Source organism: Lynx canadensis, chromosome D2, assembly GCF_007474595.2.
Source record: "Lynx canadensis isolate LIC74 chromosome D2, mLynCan4.pri.v2, whole genome shotgun sequence".
Classification (NCBI taxonomy): Eukaryota; Metazoa; Chordata; class Mammalia; order Carnivora; family Felidae; genus Lynx; species Lynx canadensis.
In genome coordinates, this window is record NC_044313.2 from 37,840,830 (window position 1) to 37,861,445 (window position 20,616).

At 56.0% G+C, this 20,616-nt stretch overlaps 1 protein-coding gene across 3 annotated transcripts in view; it reads right to left on the reverse strand.

Annotated features, from left to right (window-relative positions):
• Nucleotides 1-20,616, reverse strand: part of RASGEF1A (RasGEF domain family member 1A) — a 34,312-nt gene that overhangs the window by 13,167 nt on the left and 529 nt on the right. For 2 of the 3 annotated variants that reach the window (XM_030334747.1, XM_030334745.1), the window contains exon 1: nt 20,388-20,465. The exons of the other annotated variant lie outside the window; for it this stretch is intronic. In XM_030334747.1, the coding sequence (XP_030190607.1) occupies nt 20,388-20,405 (18 nt within the window). In that variant the 5' untranslated portion in view covers nt 20,406-20,465. Of the gene's footprint in view, nt 1-20,387; nt 20,466-20,616 lie in introns of those variants that run through there. 3 annotated transcript variants of the gene reach the window in all.

Consider the following 20,616-nt stretch of genomic DNA (forward strand, 5'->3'; position numbering starts at 1 on the left):
GGACCCACAAACATATGGCCAACTAACCTTTGACAAAGCAGGAAAGAATCTCCAATGGCACAAAGACAGTCTCTTCAGCGAACGGTGCTGGGAAAACTGGACAGCGATGCAGAAAAATGAACCTGGACCACTTTCTTACACCATACATGAAAATAAATTCAAAATGGATGAAAGACCTAAATGTAAGACAGGAAGCCATCAAAATCCTAGAGGAGAAAGCAGGCAAAAACCTCTTTGACCTTGACTGCAGCAACTTCTTACTCGACACGTCTCCGGAGGCAAGGGAAACAAAAGCAAAAATCAACTATTGGGACCTCATCAAAATTAAAAGCTTCTGCACAGCAAAGGAAACAATCAGCAAAACTAAAAGGCAATGAATGGAATGGAAGAAGATATTTGCAAACGATATACCAGATAAAGGGTTAGTATCCAAAATCTATAAAGAACTTACCAAACTCAACACCCAAAAAACAAATAATCCAGTGAAGAAATCAGCAAAAGACATGAATAGACATTTCTCCAAAGAAGACATCCAGATGGCCAACCAACACATGAAAAAATGCTCAACATCACTCATCATCAATCAAAACCACAATGAGATACCACCTCACACCAGTCAGAATGGCTAACATTAACAACTCAGGCAACAGCAGATGTTGGTGAGGATGTGGAGAAAGAGGATCTCTTTTGCCCTGCTGGTGGGAATGCAAACTGGAGCAGCCACTCTGGAAAACAGTATGGAGGTTCCTCAAAAAACTAAAAATAGAACTACCCTACGACCCAGCAATTGCACTACTAGGCATTTATCCACGGGATACAGGTGTGCTGTTTCGAAGGGACACGTGCACCTCCATGTTTATAGCAGCACTATCAGCAATAGCCAAAGTATGGAGAGAGCCCAAATGTCCATCGATGGATGAATGGATGAAGAAGATGTGGTATATATACACAATGGAGTATTACTCGGCAATCAAAAAGAATGAAATCTTGTCATCTGCAACTATGTGGATGGAACTAGAAGGTATTAGAGCAAAATTAGAGAAAGACAAATATATGACTTCACTCACATGAGGACTCTAAGATACAAAACAGACGAACATAAGGAAAGGGAATATAATAATATAATATAAAAACAGGGAGGGGGACACAACATAAGAGACTCTTAAATATGGAGAACAGGGGCGCCTGGGTGGCGCAGTCGGTTAAGCGTCCGACTTCAGCCAGGTCACGATCTCCCGGTCGTGAGTTCGAGCCCCGCGTCGGGCTCTGGGCTGATGGCTCAGAGCCTGGAGCCTGTTTCCGATTCTGTGTCTCCCTCTCTCTCTGCCCCTCCCCCGTTCATGCTCTGTCTCTCTCTGTCCCAAAAATAAATAAACTTTGAAAAAAAAAAATTTAAATATGGAGAACAAACAGAGGGTTCCTGGAGGGGTTATGGGAGGCGGGATGGGCTCAATGGGTAAGGGGCATTAAGGAAGCTACACCTGAAATCACTGTTGCACTATAGGCTAACTAACTTGGATGTAAATTTAAAAATAAATAATTTAAAAAATTTTTAAGTATATTTTCAAAGCACAATTTTGCTACAAAACATGAAAAAAAAAAAAAAGTGGGCTCCCCAGGCACCCTGACGCCCTCAGCTGCTCTTCTGTGCCATTGCTGGCTCCCAAGGGGACCTAAGTGCCAATCCTTCACCTGAGGCCCATGCACTACGGGGGGTCTTCCCTAAGATCACACAGTTCCGGATTCAAAAGGTGACCCAACGATGGTAACCTTGGTGAGTTGGGCCCCAAGATTCTTGGTCACAGAGACGGCGTTTTCCTGAGCCGCCAGCCCCTCCCACCTCGGGGGCAGCAGGGGCTCTGGTCAGGAGGGGCTATGGGCAGGCATGCTCAAATACTCCACTAACTCTCACTAACTCTCACAGCCGGTGCCAGATCCCACACAAAGCAAGGCCACCCTGTGTCCAGCCTGCAGGGAGACCCACCCCAGTGCTAGGGAGGCTGCCTCGAGCCAGCCTGGGGACTCAGCACCAACCCCTGCTGCCCAAGACGGACCAGCAAGCCAAGGAGGCCAGGGTGCTGAGCTCTGTGCTGGACAGCAGTCCACAGCTGCACCCTGGGGAGCCTCAGCACTCACTGTCACTATGGACAGGTAAGGGACAGAAGTTCAGGGTGGTCACCTGCCCTGGGAGGGTAGGGCCCAGTCCATGTGTCCCAGGCAGCCGCTGGACTGTGCTTCCCCCCGACCCTGGCCAGCCCAGGAATTATCACACCGTTACTCCCCCAGGGTTCCCTGCCCTCATGGGGGCCTCAGTCCTCCAGTGACTGCATCCCACCCATGTCCCGCCCATCACAGCCCAGAAGGCCACAGGAAGGAGCAGCCAGGAGGGGCCCATCTCTTCGGCTTGGGGTGGTGGCCCTTCCTGCATCATCTGGGCTGAGGACCCCATAACTGGACTCCCCAACTGCACAAGATCCCATATTGCTCACTTTTCAATGACAGCAATATAAGTGTACATAAATGCACAGAAACATGTGGCCGTCCATGACCACACTAGTTACAGAGTTTACTGCAAGGGAGCTGGACAAGGAGGAGACTTCCACTTTCCTTCTACACATTTGTAAACTATTTGGTAACTTTTCTAAATGGCACATCTATTTTGTCAGTGTTAAAGTAACTTTGTTTTTCAGTACAAAGAGGCTGAGTTTTGAAATCAGCAGTTTTTATAAAGGCATGTTAAAGAGGCTGGGCCTGTGAATGGAAGCGGTCACTGTCGCGGGGCACCTTCCAGGCAGGGCCCACAAGGGCTGCGTGGGATGGCCCCAGCGCCTACCCTGCCCTGGGACCCACCCAGAGACGCTGCCTGGGGCTGGGTCTCCAAGACCAGGTGTCCTGCCCACGTGTCCTCCTCTGTCCCCTCCTCTGTGCCCTGAGCCCGTGGGCCTCTCGGAGCCCCTTCTCTGCCCCCACTCAGTCCCTAGCGGAGCCTCCCCCACCAGCCCTGGGCACTGAGGGGGTTCTGGGCTCTGTGCCGAGTGGGCAGGGATTTAGGGCACCCTCAAGTTTGAATCCCACTCTTCAATGGCCAGCTCCTGGCCCCTGGACAAGTGTCCCTAGCCTCAATTTCTCCAGCCATTAAATGGGGATGAGGGCGACCCCTGCTGAGCCCCCCGCTCAGTTCTGCCGGCCACCCCCACCTGGCCCCGTGGTCCCTTCTGTTCTTGCCCATGGGCTCCTCCTCCCAATCCCAGCACCAGCAGGCATCGCGATCACTGGCCACACCCCTGTGTGTCCTCCGCACCCCTCCTCAGGAAAGGGCCCGAGTGGAGCCTCCAGGATACCTGGGCTCCTGTCTCGGTGGGGAACACACAGCAAGCGCAAGCATAATAAGAAACGATATGCTCTGACTACCTCACATGAGCCATCAGGGACACTAATGCCAGCACCAAGTCAGCTCATTAATCCTCACAAGCCTCACAAAACCCGTTATTCTCCATCTGCGGCAGAAGAGGACAAGGCACAGAGAGACTAAGCAACTGGCGCAGCTCACACAGCTAGATTGCCGCAGGGCCAGGATGGCAACGAAGGCAGTCAAGGGGACCTGAATCTGAGCCCGGCTCGGCCACTGGCAGCTTGTCAGGATCCTCGACCTCCCAGAGCCTTAATCTCCCCACCTGTGGAATGGGCAGAGGGTGCACTACTTCAGAGATTTGCTGGGAGGATGAAATGGGCACTTAGGTAAAGCATCGCACAGCAGACATGGGATCGCCTCCCCATCCCGGAGGAGCCACCTCCCCAGATACGCCTACTCAGCACCCCACACAGGCCATGTGGGTCATCTGGGACAAAGGAGCACTGGATTCTTGTAGACACGCAGGCCCCCAGAGGCCTCAGCGAGCCCGGGCCTACACGGATGCTCGAGAGCGGTGCCAGCGCGTCAGCACCACCGGGGGGCTTGTGGGAGTGCGCTCATCCTGAGCCAGGACTCACCCTTTCTCGGGAGATTTAGATCATCTTCTAAAGTATCGCCGCTGCTTCGAGTGGGGCCCAACCAGCAGGACCTTCACCTGGCGGCTCACTAAGATGTAGGACCTGGAATCCCAGCCCGGGCCTGCCGGCTCAAGGCTACGTTTCTTTTCTTTTTTTTTTTAATTTTTTTTTTTAACGTTTTATTTATTTTTGAGACAGAGCATGAACAGCGGAGGGGCAGAGAGAGAGGGAGACACAGAATCAGAAGCAGGCTCCAGGCGGGGCTCGAACTCACGGACCGCAAGATGGTGACCTGAGCTGAAGTCGGACGCTCAACCAACGGAGCCACCCAGGCGCCCCTCAAGGCTACATTCCTGAGGACACACTTGTCCCTTTGCGAGTGTTAGCCTGCAGGTGAGCCAGCTTCCCCCAGGTCAGTGCTGCGGCTGGATACCAGAACCACGCGGGTCTTTAAAAAAAACACTTCGCCCAGCCCACCCTCCGCCCCAACGATACAGATTTAACTGACCTGGGGTACGGTCCACGCACTGGCGGTTTTTCAGAGTTTTCCAGGTGAATACAGGAGCAGGAGGCACAGGGAGCCCCTCTTCCACCTCTGCTGCCCGTGGCTATGTCCAGACGTGGCTGGAGGCTGTGGACACTGGGAGGAGAGCTCTGGAAGCTTCCTGAGGCCAGGCCCCGGGGGTGGGGAGGATGGAGCTGGGCCGGGCCAGCTTTCCACACCAGCTTCCTCCACGCCAGCTCTAGGTCCTGAGACTGGAACCCGCACCTCTGCTCCCAGTCAGCTGGGGCCAACCCGGACTCACACCCAGCCTCCTCCGACTCTCTGCAGCCCCTCCTCTGTTCAGGCAGGAAGGCAAGCACCTTCTAGTTATAGCCGCGCTCAGCTCCCGGTGAGGCAGGTGAAAGTGGTTCACCATCTCCTGGAAGCTGGGCCTTGAGAGCTTCCCACCTACCTCACAGGGCCAGGTGGGCACAAGGGCAGGCCCACGTGCACAGGTACCCAGGTGCTCCTGCTCAGGGGAGACCCGGCCCTGAGTTTAGAGACAGCAGCCATGTGCCAGCGCTTGCCCATTCCATGCCTGGTTTTACTTGGCTCTCTGGGGGCACCATCTACGGAGGAGGGGAGTCCTGCCTGCCTCTGGGCCCCAAGTCTCAAGGGTGCCGGGGTGCCAGGGGAGAGACCAGGCCACTGCCCCTCCCGGGCAGAGTGGCGCTTTGGGGGCTGGCGTGGGATGGGGGCAGCAGGGCGGAGAGGCAGAGTCCGAGGGCCCCTTCGCTACCTGCCAGCGGCAGTGTCCCGCAGGCTGGCCGTAGGTGAGGTGGGCCAGGCGGGCAAAGCGCTGGGGCAAAGCAACTGGCCCGGCCCAGCTCCATCCTCCCCGCCCCTCCCCCGGGGCCTGGCCTCAGGAAGCTTCTTCCATCTTCCTGCCCTTTCCCACCACGCCCCCTACCACTTTGTCCCATCCAGCACATCTGTGGCTGCTCCCCAAACAGGAAGTGACTACAGAGGGGCCCCCCCGCAGCTGCCGCTGCTTCAGGGCTCACACCTGCTGCCCCTCCACGGTCCAGTAAGGGACACGACCTTGGGGGACCCTCAGCCCCCTGCAACTCCATCCCTAGAATGCTCCTTGTCTGCACCCCCACCCATGACCACCTGCCCACACCCACCAGTGTCCTTTCATGTGGGCTCAGGTCTGGGACTACAGTGCGAGGGTCCAGAGTGGAGTCGGGAGGCACGCACTGTCTCAATGACAATGGGGAAGCCTCTGAGCTGCACTGAGCCTCAGTTTCCTCCCCCGTCGATTCGGTGTGTAGTTTCTTGTGCCAGGTCCCTGGCAGGGCAGTGGTGAGGGCTATGGAGGCTCGTAGGAAAGGAAGGAAGGAGGCTCAAAGGAGGAAATGGAAGCTATCATCCTGTGAGTGGCACCTGATACCACTGTGGGCCACCACATCTGTGCTTTGCCTCGGTGACACCGGAGTGGCCCGGCGCTGGCTGCCATGGCTTTGAACCCACTACCTCTGGCCTGGGGCCTCACAGCCATCAGCAGACCACACGCCTCCTGCCCTAGGCTGTGGGCTAGCGCTGAGGCCAAGCACTGTGGATCCATCCAGGCCCTGTGAGCAGCTCAGAAGCCAGGGTGTAGCCAGGTTACCCCCCAGGGGCGAACTTGGACCAATGGGACATGGGAGGCAGAGGTAAGCTCCCCTTCCTTACCCCAGATGGACTGTTTGAGATACAGAAGCCTCACAGAGGCTCCCCAAAGACATCAGGGAGACCGACTCCTACAGGAAGGCATCCCCCATATCCATTCACCCCCTCCATCCTTCGTGTTTCCCTGGGACCATACTCCCCAGTAAATGCTGGCACATCCGCTCTGGCTCAGGCTCTGATCTCTACGGAAGCGGGGCTTGGAGGAGAGCATCTGTTTGTCTTGTTCCTGCGCCTCCTTCCCATGCCTACAACAGGCACGCGCCTGTGGCCGACTGTCAGATAAGGACACCGGCCCCTGAACTTCACAGCGAGGGTGTGGGAGTGCAGGAGGAGAGAGCGCATGGAACACGGCTTCCAGCCCAGAGCAAGTGCTCACGCACCAGGCAGTCAGAGTCCAGAAAGTAAACGCTGTTGTCTGGGTTCTGCTCAGCCTGGCTGAGGACTGCTTGCCCGTGGTCCTCGATCCTGGGTACCTTCCCACAGCGCAGTCTGGAGCTCTGCGTCAGTGCGCCTCAGCCAAAGTACTCAGCTCCTGAGTACTCGCAGCTGCCCCACGTGTCGTGCACATACACGCACACGTTCTAAGAAACACACTGACAAAAGCATCGGCAGCGTGGATGCTGCCTGGACGGAGGGCCCGGGAGAAGACAGAAGCACAGTGAGCGGGGCAGACGGTCTCAGAGACCTCGAGAGAATAAGTGGCAAGAACGCAGGCAGCCCCAGGGCCACGAGAGACCTGGCAGAGATGGGGAAAGGATTTTGAGGGGCTTTCTGTAGAAGATTATGAATCAAATTCCCTTTTGAAGCCTCCTAAGAGACGTTAGCTAGAGATCTGAATGCGGCTCGCTGCCACAGTGCTTTTCGATAGGGCCCTAGCAGCAAACTCGGGCCTTGAGGGCTCCACGCCCCTCCATCGGGCAGCAAAACAGAGGAGGGCATCTGTTTCCAGCCACACGAGTGCAAAAGCCAGACGCGCCCTGGGAGGGACGCACATATCATACCTTCTGTGACCTGGGACACAGATCTTCTTCTCCAGCTGGGCACAAGATGGCCTTCCCAGACCCTGCACCCCACTCGCATCTCCCCCCGACCTCTCCAGGCCCCTGGGAGCTGCAGCTCTGACGGAGGCCCAGGACCTGTTGTGAGCACCCAAATGTGCCCATCGCTCCTCGCCTCCATACGCTGTCATGTCTGCCCAGGCCTGGGTAAGGGCTACACTCCTTCCTGAGTGCTTTTCCTGTTTTCTGTACTGAGACGCCCAGCAAGGCCTGGGGGAATGAGGGGGGGGTGGGGTCACACCACCCAATGGTCTTGTAAAGCACTCCCACAGCTGATGAGCTGATGTCACAAACAATTTACTTGAACATACTTGAGTAAGGAATATAAGTGACATTGACTCTAGAGAAACATCCAGTTGCTGCAGTAACCGTATGCAGAGGTGTCCGTGTTTGCAACTGTCCCGGCAGTGCTGTGCACCTTCTGGAGGTGTTCTCATGCCCAAGGTCTGCTCTCATCCGAACTGGCCTTCATCCCTGGCCTCTCAGCCCCAGAGGGAGCCTCCAGTTCACTGCCTCATCCCACAGGGGCTTTACCCTCCCAGCTCTGGGCAGGAAGGGACTCAGGGCGGCCAGGTGGGGGCAGGAGCCTCGTCACAGGAGGGGCCATGGCCTGTCCCACCGCTGGGTGCCCTGGAGCTCTCAAGCCTCCTGGCTTCTGATATCCAGCTACCTGCTCCCAACACCAGCTCTGCCCCACAAGGCATCTTCTGGGAAAGAGGAGGCAGGGCTCAACCCCCACCCAGGGCTTTTGCAGGAAACAAGCACTTCCTTCAGCCCAAGAGGGGACTGACAGAAGACCGCCAAAGATAACTGGCTACCCTCAGCCACAGCCAACTTCGCCCCAGTCGATAGTGGGGACGGCAGCCCGTGGAGGGGACGGTATCCTGCATAACAGGACAGGAACAGTGTCAGGCCTCCATTCAATTCTGAAGGAGAAGAACTGGGGCAGGTTCCCAGGGCAGTCAGAACTTTAGGACCTCTTCCAGATTCTGGAGTCTGCAACTCTCGAAATTTCTGAGAAACACAGAAGCAAAAACAAGCTTTCTTTTGACTAACCTTGTTGTACTTCAAGTGTTTGTCATAGGGACTTGGAGGCCGGCCACATGCCGGGCATCACGCGTCTCACTTGATGCAATGCCCCCTAACCCGGCGGGGCCGGGCAGGGGGTGGGGGTGGGGCAGCACAGAGACACCCATTTCTCAGATGAGGACACTGAGTTCACAGCACTTCTATAATGTTGCTCAGGTAGGCAGCGGCGAGTATGTCTGTCCCACAGCCCTGTTCCTTCTCAGGACTGTCACTTCTGCTCACCAGTGTCCCTGTCTGGGGCATGACCCCCTGAGCATCAGATGTAGGCTGAGGCCCTCACCCCAGACACATGGATAAATGCACATTCCCACGGCATTCTGCATATAATTCCAGGGATTGATGGGTTCCCAGAAGCTCATCTATGGTTAAGAATCGCAGCTTCCTGGAAAATGGGGACAAAAATGGCCTTCAGGGCCCATCCTGCACGAGTCCCCAGGGATCTGCCAGGAGGTGGAAGAGGGACCCCGATCGGCCCTTGCCTCTGCCAGGCTTTGCAAGGGGTGCTGCTTTTGGAGGCAGCACATGGGCTTCTATTTTTTAACCTACTCAACAAAAATGAAGCCTATTTTTAGCTCAGCAAGCTGCAGGGCATCACAATTAGCAACTGAAAATTACACATCTTGCCAGTCTCCCCTCTTTTGGCTGGAGGAGAAAGAGAGAGAGAGACAGAGAGACAGAGAGAGACTGGGTGGGGGAAGAGAAAGTGCTCCTGGAGGGAGCTGGGTCCAGCCTGTGATCCCACAATGGTGGGCCACTTAACCAAGAGGGTAGGATTTGGCAGAGATTTCAGAACGAGTGTATTCATGGAGCTATCTTGGGTTACATCCTGGCTCCAGAAAAATCCAGCCTTAGTGGGAGCAGGCAGGAGCCCCAATGGCACTCAGAGGCCGCATCTGGGGAGAAAACCATGCTGGCTACTTGGACCAGGGCCAGGAACAGCCAGGGCTGGGGAGGAGCACCATGGACCCCATCACCCTTCTAGGGCTGTCTGGTTCTCTGAAATCATTTGCACTGGGGTGGGGGAGGAGGTGAGGTATTCCACAGAGCCCTTCCTCCTTGCCCATCCACCCACCCATCCATCCATCCATCTACCCACGCAGCCAGCTAGCCAGCCATCCACCCACCCACCCACAAATGTTAACGAGGACCTGCCTAGACATTGCAGACCCACCAATGAAGGAAACAAGGCTCTCTGTCCCCACTAAGCCCCCACGGAGCAGGCTGTGGCTGCCATGCATGATGATCCATATCTGTGGCTGTGATATTAGAGGTCAGCCGGGGATCAGTGCTCTGGAAGAGAAGAGGGTCAGGAGTGTGGGGACAGAGCAGATGGTAACCTAACCGGGCGGAGAGACAGGCCTCCATGAGGAGGTGAAGTCTGAGCAGACTTGAAGTAGACTTCTGGAAAGGGAAGAGCACTGTGAGCAGAGGGAAGCGCTGGTGCCAAGGCCTCTGGAGCCTTCCATCCCACTTGCCCCCTGGAGAGTCTTCCCTGGAGCATGTCCTCCTTGCTCATTTCCAAACAAATACTTCCTGATCATCTATCTTTCAGCCATGCGGGGCTGCCGTGGGCGGGGTGCCCTCCCTGCCTTCTCCACTGCCTATGTGGGTCTCCAGGGAGACTCTTCTGGCCTTTGTCCAGGATGAGGCACCCCTTCCAGGAGGCCCTCCTGGGATCCGAAAGTGACCCCCCCACTTGGGGCACAGACCAGGGAGAGGAATTGGCTGAGGGGACCTTCACTTTACACAGCAGGGAATTCTAAGCAGGAGGTTGCAAGGCAAATCTGTGAATGAAACGCTTGTTTCAGTGCATGCCCCCCACCCCCCCCCAACCACTTCTACAGGATTCCCGGCGCATATGCAAAACCTTCCGGTAAACCTTGAGTGGGTCCTTGGCAGCCGTGAAGATTTTGGCCTACTCTTTGGACCCTCACAAGTCACACCGCCTAAGTGGGGGGCCAGCAGTGGGAGGGGGCTACCCCTGCCGAGAGAAGGCCGTCAGGATGCTAAAGGTGGCCTCGATTCTCCAGAACACTGTGACTCTAAGTTATTAACTTACGAATCTGCCTGCTGGGGGTGGGGGAAGAGTAGGAAGCTGAGTTCGGTGAGTGAACCAAGGGGCCCAACTCACCTACTAGCTCTGCCGCCCACTGGGGAGGGGCGAAGGGAGTGGGGAGAGGTCCAGGAGCCCTCCTGGTGAGGACAGAGGCTCAGGGACTCACATGCGTTGTGTCTGCATATTCTGTGCCTTGAGGCAACGGCCAGCATCTTGGGGCCTCCTCCCTTCCCCAGCAAAACTAAGGCCTCACCCCCCATTCAAGCAGGGCAGGTCAGGTGGCAGAGGCAGCGCCTCCTTCATTTCCCCCATCTTAATCTTAATCTTAATCTTAATCTTCCCTATCCTGCCATCCTGCTGTTTCCCAACTAGTATCACAGACCAGAAAATGGCAGCAAAAGCGGGAGGGCCAGCAGTGGGCAGGTCACTTCACCGTGGCCTCTGGAGTCCTATCTTCATTGCTGGGTGCCGGGGGGAGGGGGAGAGACCTGCAGGGCCTTCCCTCCCCCCACCTCCTGGATCCCACTAACTGGCCGGAAAACCTTAGTGGGAGAGCCCAGACTAGCTGGGGGAGCTGCGTGCCAGACCCTTGGGCTGGCGGAGGTGGGGGGTGGTTGGGGGCTGGAAGCCCAGAGGGCATAGCGCCCACAGCCAGGGAGTGAGGAGTGGTGGGGGGTCTGAAGGGAGACAGGGGGAACAGGGGGGTGCCCACCCCAAGCGCAGCCACCTCTCTTCTCCAGGCCTCCCTCCTCTCCCCACTTCTCCGATAACACCTGTTATTCATGACAAGCTCACTGTCCCTGCCTCCTCACCTCCCCTTCCCACTCCAGTGCCTTGGAGCTGGAGCTGCACCCCTGCACTGGGCATTCAAACCGTCTCAGGCAGGCTCCATCCCCACTAGGGGCCACGTGGCACTGGCAGCTGCCCAGGGACCTGCCAGTGGCTACAGGTCCCTCGGGGCATCATCTGCAAAGGGCACAGGTCACACCTGCTTGAGAGAGTCTGTGTTTGCAGCCCACAGTCACTTCCAGAGATTCTGGTGGGTGCAAGAGCTCCCAGGAGCCAGGACCCTGCAAGCCATACGTCGCCCCAGCCCCCCAATAACCCCAGGCCTGCCCTCTGGCTTAGGGGGTTGGGTCCTGGGCCACTGGGGAGCAGACCTGCTACCCATTCGTCTCTGGCTCCCCCAGCCCCGGGAATGAAGGACCACCCACCACAGCAGAAGGGCGTGAGCAGCCCCCAGCCCGAATTCAGGTACTCCTAAGGCAGGAACCTCCCTCCTGGGGGCTGTCCTCCCCTCCTCAAACCCCAGCCCTCAGATCTCCCTAACTCGGAGTTGATCTGTGTCTCCCTTAAGCACCAGAGAGCTCTGGTCCTGTCCGCTGGGGCCACACGCTACAGATACTTGGGGTCTGGCTGCAAGCATGAGCTGGGGGTCCAGGACACTGGCAGCTGGAGCCCCACCCTCCTCTGTAAAACACCCGCACCTCCAGCACCTGTTTCAACAGGTGGTAGCAAGAGCGCCATGAGGCCACCATGCTCAGGACGTGCTCAGTACTCGCCGGTTTGGGTGGACTTGTCAGTTACCCGCTTCCTTCCTGACACAGATTGTGGGGCCTGGTGCTGACCTCTCCCTGATCTCACCTCTCCCTCTCACCTCCCCATGCCCAGGTCAGCCAGTAGGCCCCCTCCTGCACACAGGAAGAAAGTGGAGAGAAGCTACCCCCTGCTTCCAGGCAGGCAGACCCGTTGACTTGGCTGCGATGCCCTGCCCTGGCCTGAGGGGCTCTGAGCTGGCTCTGGCCTCGGGGCGGCTGCTTGGCCCCTGCCCAGGGTGGGAAGTGGCAGGGGTGACACGCCCCTGTGGACAGGTCCTCATCCCTCCTCCCTCTGCACCCCCATGGACTTTCTATCACGGAAGTCCTTGGGAGGACATGGCCTGCCCCCTCCCCGCAGGTCGGGCCAGGGAGCACCCTGCAGCTCCCACCTCTGGATCCTCCCAGCCGAGTGGGCATCTGGAGCTCCTGGAGGACAACGAGTGACATTCCTTACATAAACCAAGCTTCAAGAAATCACCTTCACAGATGCCCTGAGGAAGGGCTATATTTACCTCGGCGGACCCTCTGGGCCTGGCGGGGCAGTCCTGGGGCCCTGGGGCCCGATGGAGGCCTGCAGGCCGGACCCCTGCCAGGAGGCGGCTGCCATGGGAACCAGAGCGAGGCAGCACCTCGCGGGGCGCCTCCTCGACAAAGGCCCGGCCTAGGGAGCGATGCTGATAATTAAAGCTTTGTTACGGACGCATGATTCATTTTTCTCCCTCCGGATTCCTTCCTAGCACCAAATTCTATTCGAATTGACTGAAAGAATCTTGCCGTCTCCTCTTCACACTCCAAAGTACAAATTCCGCCGAGCCCGGCTGTTTTCCTCATTTTTTTCCTCCTTCTTTTCTCCCTTTCTGTCCAGTCAGCTTCTTCTGGTGGCTGCTCAAGGGACAGAATGTCATTGTCCACCAATAACCGTCCCATTATTGAGGCCGGAGAGGCCCAAGGACAGAGCAGGTAGGATTTCAGAGAATCCCTGCCCTTTCCCGCAGGGCGGCGGCTGGCATGCTGGCCTCCCACTCAGGCCACTCGGGCCCCACGTTCCCTGCCCCTTCCCCTCTGGCCTCCCTCCCTCTTGGGCCGACTCCACCGGATTCCACAGGGGTCACCCCATCACCCCAGCACTTCTGCACATGGGCGGGCGACTTGGCCTCCTGGAGGCTGAGTGGGGCACAGGCTGGGACAGGAGAGAGTGCAAACGGAGATAAACTTGGGAGCCAGTCCTGTCATTTCTGGGAGCCCACTCAATGTGCCCCAAAGGAGGAGGGCTGGGGGACCGGGTCACAGACCCCCACCTCGCCTGAAATCACCCTCTAGGGCCCCCTTTCTATGTGGAGGGTCCACTTGTGGGGCTGCTACTCAGAGCCTGCATAGTCACTAGAGAGAGCTCCGGCCATCAGGCAGGAAGAGCCCAGGCTCCAGGAGGGAATGGGACAGTGAGGGGACCGCATCAGAGTTGGGGGTCTTTGAGAGGCAGGGAGTCTGGGCCCCTCAGAATGGATGGGTGCGGTGGGGTACAGGCCACGGCTCAGACCTTTCAGGAGCGAGTGCCAGCCTCCATCTCCGAGGCTGCCTGGGGTTGCTGGGGTATGGAAAAAAAAAGAACACACAGTTCCTTTATTTTTAAATGACATCTAATTAGGCTGAGCAATGATTTTCCTTTGTGTTTAAAAACAAATAAAAATCAATTTTCTTTGCTTGAATTGTCATCCTCCGGGCAAACGCCCAGAGTGACGCCCCTGGGACCCCGCTGCGCTCCAGGAGCAGGAGGGTTCTGTGCCCCAGCCTCTCTGGTGGGCCAGGGAACCACGGCCTTGGCCAGGGGCCACAGCGTCTCAGAAAGACCAACGCACATGTCTTGACCCTCCAACAAAAAGCTTCCACTTCCTGTGTCCACTCCCTGGACACAGCAGCTTTCCCGCCACACACCCTGTGTCCCCTAGGCTGGGGGCTCATGACCAAGTAGCCAGAACCTGGCCAGCCCCCAGGAGTAGGAGTGGCACCGCTGCCTCTACCCGTCCCCAGGGCAGCACGCTTGCCCACACAAGGTACTTGCTGCTAGCCAGGCAGCCACTGTCCCATTCTCCAGATGAAGGAACAAAGGCTGAAAGGGTGTAAGTCATCAGCCCAGACCTTACAGATCCAAAGTGGAGGGCTGAGATTTGAAGCCTGGTGGGTGTAACCACCACGATCCGGCATAAACCCTAGAGCCACCCGCATGGGCTCAGGAGAAGGGAGAGCAGGTGCAAGACAAAGGCAGGTGGGAGCCAGCCAGGCCCCTGCGAGATGGACACCGCCCGGCCCACATGGAGCCACCTGCTTGGAGTGTGCACAAAGGGGCCCGATGAACTCAGCACCGCGGCGGTGTCGGCAGGGGGGAGGGTGCCAGGCCAGGGCCCAAGGGCCAGCCACAGATATGCCCCCAGAGTCCCCAGACAGAAATGTACAGGTGACAGAATGTTGTGGACACAACGCAACAGCCGAATATTAATAAACAAAGGATGAACCAAAAGTCTACCCGCTTGATTAAAAAACTTCCCCAAAACATGTTTTTGCTAAAGAAGGAATGAAAACTCCAATTACAGGGGCTCCTAGGTGACTCAGTCAGTTAAGCACCCAACTCTTGATTTCGGCTCAGATCATGATCTCACGGTTGTGAGACTGAGCCCCACGTCTTGGGATTCTCTCTCTCTCCCTCTCTCTCTCTCTCTCTCTCTCTGCCCCCCTCTCTCTTTCAAAAATAAATAAATAAAAGCTTTAAAAAAAAAAAACCCTCCAATTACAGATACATTAGAGAAATAACCCTTATAAAAAAAACTCCTCATGAAATTTGATATGTCCAAAGCTATACTCAGAGAAAAATTCATACACTTCAATATATTTTAAGTAAACAAGAAACAACGAAAATGAACTAAGATTCAAAAAGAGCTTCTCAACAAGCAGACCTGCAGCAAAGTAAACTGGAAGAAGGAATTACTAAAAGCGTATTTAATGAAAGAGAGTGGAATTTGCTGGTTGAATTTAATAGCTGATTTTCTTTAGAAACCACAAAATAAAAAGGTAAACCTCTGGCAGTTCTAATCAACAAAAGGGTGGAAGAAAGGGAGGGAGGAAGGAAAGCAGGAGGTAGGGGCGGGGGGAGAGAGGAAATCTAAAATGCAGCTCCTAAGAATGAAAACGGGAATCTGGCCACAGACAGGGACAAGAAACTTTAAAAGAATCGACTCTATAAATCTGTGCTAAAAGATCCGAAAGCATTTTGAACTGGGATATTATTTAGAAAATATAAATAACCAAAATAGACTAAAAACGCTTAAAACCCCAAAAGACCAATAACCATGGTGCAAATTAAGGTAAGCTGACAGCCAACCAGACCTTAGGGAAAAATTAAACCAACTCCTAGCTGAGACAGTTTCTAAAATGAATTATTTCAAGCCTTGGAGAATAAGATAATTTTATACGATATTTAAAGTATTTCGACTACACAATTCATATTGAAAGACTTTCCTATTCATTTTACGAAGCTGACACAACCATGATTTATAAATGTGACAAATATGTCCTGTAATAGAAAGTACATATAAATTCTTACTTATGAATATAGATGAAAAATACCCTAAGCAACTTATCAGTCGAATGAACCTAGAAGCATTTTAAAGCACAATTGACTCTGACCCAGTGGGATTTATTCCAGAAACATGAGGATGATTTAGCTCAGAAAAGCTAGTAAGTCAACACATTAATAGGTCCAAGGAGGAAAGGAATTTGATGATCTTGCTAGATACAGGAAAGCTTTCAATGAAATTTAATATCCATTCTTGGTGAACACTCTTGGCAATTAATGCAGAGGAGCATACTGTTCATGATGAAGAGTATCTATTGAAATTTAGGGCCAATTTCAGACTTAGTAAAAACATTAGAGGCCTTCTCATTAAAATGAAGATCAAGCCAAGGACAACTGCGATTATTTAATGTTGCTTTGGACCTTTCAGAAAACACAATAAGATAAGAAAATAAATAAAAGATACATTAGAAAGGAAGAGGCAGAATGCTCCTTATGTGCAGGTAATATGATTAATCTCTTAGGTTTTCTAGGAAGCCACACTGAAAATCTGTTCAAACTAATGAGAGGGTTCAACTACCAATTACTTAACATACATTTTTAAAAAATAGTTTACCTATCGACCTCTCCCGGGTACAAGTGTCCCTAACCCCAAAGATATCCCCACTCAGTCTATGCGGAGCAGGTGCTGTGACATTCGTTCCAGCGGCAGCAGTAGGGAGAGGTGTGTGTGAGCACGCCCAGGTGCCCTGGGACCCGCCAGCTCGGCAGGTGTCCCAGCCTTTGGCCAGGGACATAATGTCCACCCAAGTCAGCCGTCTGGTCCACAGCCTGCTTTCCTGGCCACACACCCATGACACTGCACCATTGTGCCCTCTGGGCTGGGCGCTGCCCGTTTCCACCCTCCTCTGGGACCCTGCCAGCCCTCTTCTAAGGACGTTGCTCACAGCCCTGCTGCTCACAGGAAGGCCAGGCTCTGGGATGAATGTCACCTCCTCCTGCCTCCTGGTGCTGCTGCAGCCTTAGACCTTGGAGCCTCGGCTTCCACTTGTGTCACTGGTACAGCGACCTCCTGAGGGTTAAGGGAGACCCATGAGCTGGCCCCCAGGTCCTCTGACTCATACCTGCCAGCCCCACCTCAGGAGGGGCGGCTAGTACGGCAGCCACACTGACATTTGGGAAATGCCGTGGGCTTGGCCCCAGCCAGGCAGGCGGGTGTGAGCAGGATGGCGAGGGCAGGGTTATTCCACCGGAGGCAGAGGTGCAGGGCGGTGGGTTTGTCAGAGAAACCCTGCCTATGACAAGGAGGCCACAGGGCCAGAAGCTGCAGGACTCCAGAGGGGGGAGGGCAAAGAACCCCAGTAAAGGCCCCTGGCTGCCCTCCTTCTCCTGAGACCCCAAGACCCCGGTGCCTTCGGCCATACGCTCCCACCCGACTGCTCACCCCACGGCCCCTCAACCTGTCTGCCTCTGGGATCCCCCACAGGGACCAACCGGCCCTGAACCTGGCACAGTAGAGGCATCACGGTCTGGGAGCCAGTTCTGCCCCTGACCTCCGGGCTGAACTCAGGTAAGCCAGGACCCCGTGGGCCTCAGTTTCCGCATGTGTAAAACAAGGAGACAGAACTAAGCAGTCTCCACAGGCCATTTCCAGCCCTCATATTTGTTCCTTCCTTCCCTCACTTAGTCAGTCAACAAACATCCATGAAGTCCTACTGACCTGTGCTGCACCCTTGGACGTGGAAGAACCCACGGACCTCAGCATCTGCCAGGGCAGACAGATGTAACACCACAGAGCAGTACGAGCAACTCAGGACCAGGGTCCGTGCCAGATACCAAGGAAGCACAAGGGTGGGGGGACTAACTCTGTAGAAAGAAGTTAAGGAGGGCTTCCTGGAGGCGGTGATTTTGAGATGGGCTTCCAAGGATGACCAGAGGTTCTCCAGCAGCTTAGGAGAAGAGCAAGGAGATACAACTGCTCTCCTGACCGACACAGCCCTCCTCTGCTCACTCACCAGTGGCTGCCCCGGAGGGTGAGGTCCAAGAAGCCCCGAGGTACGGAGGGTGCAGACAGCTTCCACAGATACAGCTCCAACACAGGCTGTGTCATTCCTGAGCAAAACCCCACCCATTCCCCCCAGCAGCCCTCCGTACCGCCCAGCCCTTGAAGACAGCACCACTGTGGTCCTGTGCTTGGTGGGTACAGGACCTGCCAGCAGTGCTGAACCCAGTGCTCTTGCACCCTGCCCAGCCCCCTGGCCCACAGCAGCCAGGTCAACACAAGATTCTGCAGCTCCCTCAGTCCGTCCTGCTGCCCCTGGTGAAGTTCACACAAAGGGTCCCCGGCCCAGCAGGCAGGCCCAGCAAGACGGTGGTGTGGTGCCTGGGGCAGCAGGGGCCCAGGACCAGGCTGCCCTGAGCCAGCAGGCACAGGGGTAGCAGTGTGGCCAGGGGGCAGCAAGGGACCCACAGGGTAGGGCAAGCTGGGGCTCCAAATTAGCACTCTGCGCCAGACCTCTGCCCACGCGCTCTCTCTCTCGCCTGCCCACCCCATTGCTAGGTGACCTCTCCCCAGGGGATGTCAAACTGTTGCTGCCTCTTGCCCACCCCCCACCATTCCACCTGCATCCCTTCCCACCTTTCGCTGAGACCAATGCCCTCCTTCCTGGAGTCAGCCTGCCTCTCCCCGTCTCCAGCACCACATCTCAGCCACGAGCAAGGCCTCTTGCTCTAATTCAGAGAGTGTCCGCATCGGCCCTTCTCTCCCCCACCCCTGCCTCCCTGGTCTGAGCTCCTGGGCCACTGTGCTGGCCCCACTGTCCTCTCCCTCTCACCTGCTCTGCTCCTGACATTCAGCCTCCGGTCGGCCTCTGGACACGCAGGCCTCTTCAAAGCCCCGCCTGGTGTTGTCCTGGTGTGCCCCTCCACTCCCATTGCCATCTACCTCCTTCCCTGCCCTCTCTCAGGTCCTCATGCACACGTCACACATGCAGAGACCTCCCCTAACTGTCCTACCCAAGGTACAAACAGCACCCCCTCAGTGGTGGTCACTACACTGGGCCCTACCTGCCAGGCCAAGCAGGCTTGTCACTATTGGTCCTAGTGAGACTGAGTGAGGCCACATGACTCGTCCGGCTCAAGAGCAGCAAGGAGAAGTGACAGGTGGCGCTCTGTGCTGGGGCATTAAAATACTAGTGCCGGAGACCGTCTCCCCCTCTGCCACGGAACCTGTCAGCCTGAGGCCTTGAGTGAAGAAGGCTTGGAGCAGAGTCCAATTTGCATTGTGTTGTTAAAAGCCACTGGATTCCATGGGTTTGGTTTTTTTTTTTGTTGTTTCTGCAGATAACCTAAACTATTCTGACTGATGTTCCCGCCCTAGATCCTATTCCTCTTTCTTGCTTCACTTTTTCTCTTTATCACTTAACCACCATGCAACATTCCATATTGTATTTAAGTTTTTCCTAAGTTTATTTTTTTTTTTAAGAAATCTCTACACCTGAACACGGGGCTTGAACCCATGACCCCGAGATCAAGAGTTGCACACTCTTCTAACCGAGCCAGCCAGGTGCCACTCACATTGCATTTATTGACGGGGCTTTCTCCCCATCCTCAAGCGCTAGAAGGTGAGCTCTATGAGGACAGTGACTGTCGTGTGTTTGGTCCCCTGCTGAATTCACAGTACCCGCACACAACAAGTGTTTAATCAATTCACCAAATAGGTGAATTAACGAAGCAACAAATGAGTCCTGTATCTTTGGCACAGCCAGGGCCGGCCAGCTCAGCTGAGGCCCTCTTCCGTGCCCTCACCCACACTGGGCCTGAGCTCCCAGGTCTGTGCGGTCAGCTACACGCTGAGGGGGCTTGGGACAGCGACAGCACCCTGTACCTGAATCACACCGCCAGTCCATCTCAAAGGGTGGCTTCTAACAAAGAGCCACAGAAATGCATCACATTGCCTCATGCTCAGGATTAAGTCTCAGTTCCCTACCTGAGCCATCCAGAAAGGAAGCTGCCCCTCACCTTGGAGCCCATGCTCCTTGAAGCCCCTCCCCCCCCCGCCCCAGCTCAGTCTCCTTAAATACGCAGGCATTCATGTGCCCACACAGGCACAACCCTGCCCCCATACACACCTCTCCCTCCTCCTCTCCCGCTCTCACTCCCCATATATAAACATGCCTGCATTTTCGCATACTCTCACTCTCGCCCACACATGGCACACACACAGACACACCTCCCACGTACCCACTTCATCACAGACCTCCTCCTCTCCCCCACCTCCTCCAGGGCAAACAGGTGGTTCTGTGCCCGTCAAGCCTGGGAAAGGGTTCAGGGTCGTCCTGGCTCTAACAGTCCCAGGGCAGCCATCCCGCTCCTTGCCTTGCTGCCGGGGGTGCTGTCTCCTGCCTCTCTGGCCCTGTTCACACCACAGGGGCCCCCACTAGGTTTGCAGGACCCCCCCCCCCCAGCCATAGATGATCATTGGCATCAGCAAGCCATACCCGAAAGAGGGCAGCGGCAGCCTGAGCCACCCATGGGTTCTGAGCCCTGGGCGCCGCCCACCTGGCAGCAGGTGCCCCACTGCGGACACGCAGAGGGAGTGGTTCCCAAGGGCAGCCTCCTTCTGAGCCGAGCCAGGCCACAGATGTTCCGGATGGTCTCACTAGTTGCCGAAGGTCAGCGCCTCTTCCCGAGCTCTCGGCGGCGCAAGAACCCCCTGCCCCCGGTCTTGCTGCAACCAAGGGGTTGCCTTGCGTGCTCACCCACGTCGCCGCCTCGCGACCCGCTGCCCCGCACCTGCCACGTGCCGCATCCCTACCTGGGGCTCCAGAAACATCCTGGCTGCCTACACCCCGCGCCGTGCCCTGGCGCTGCAAGCGCCCCGCGTGCGGCCGCTCCTCTCCGCGAGCGCCCGGGAAGCTCCCGCCCCCCGACCCCGCCCGCGGGCTTCTCCATACCCGCTGCCCTCCGGCTCGCAGCCTCCTGAGGGGCGGGGCGGGGCGGGGGCGGGGCGGGGCGGGGCGGGGCCGGGGGCGGGGAAAGCGGAG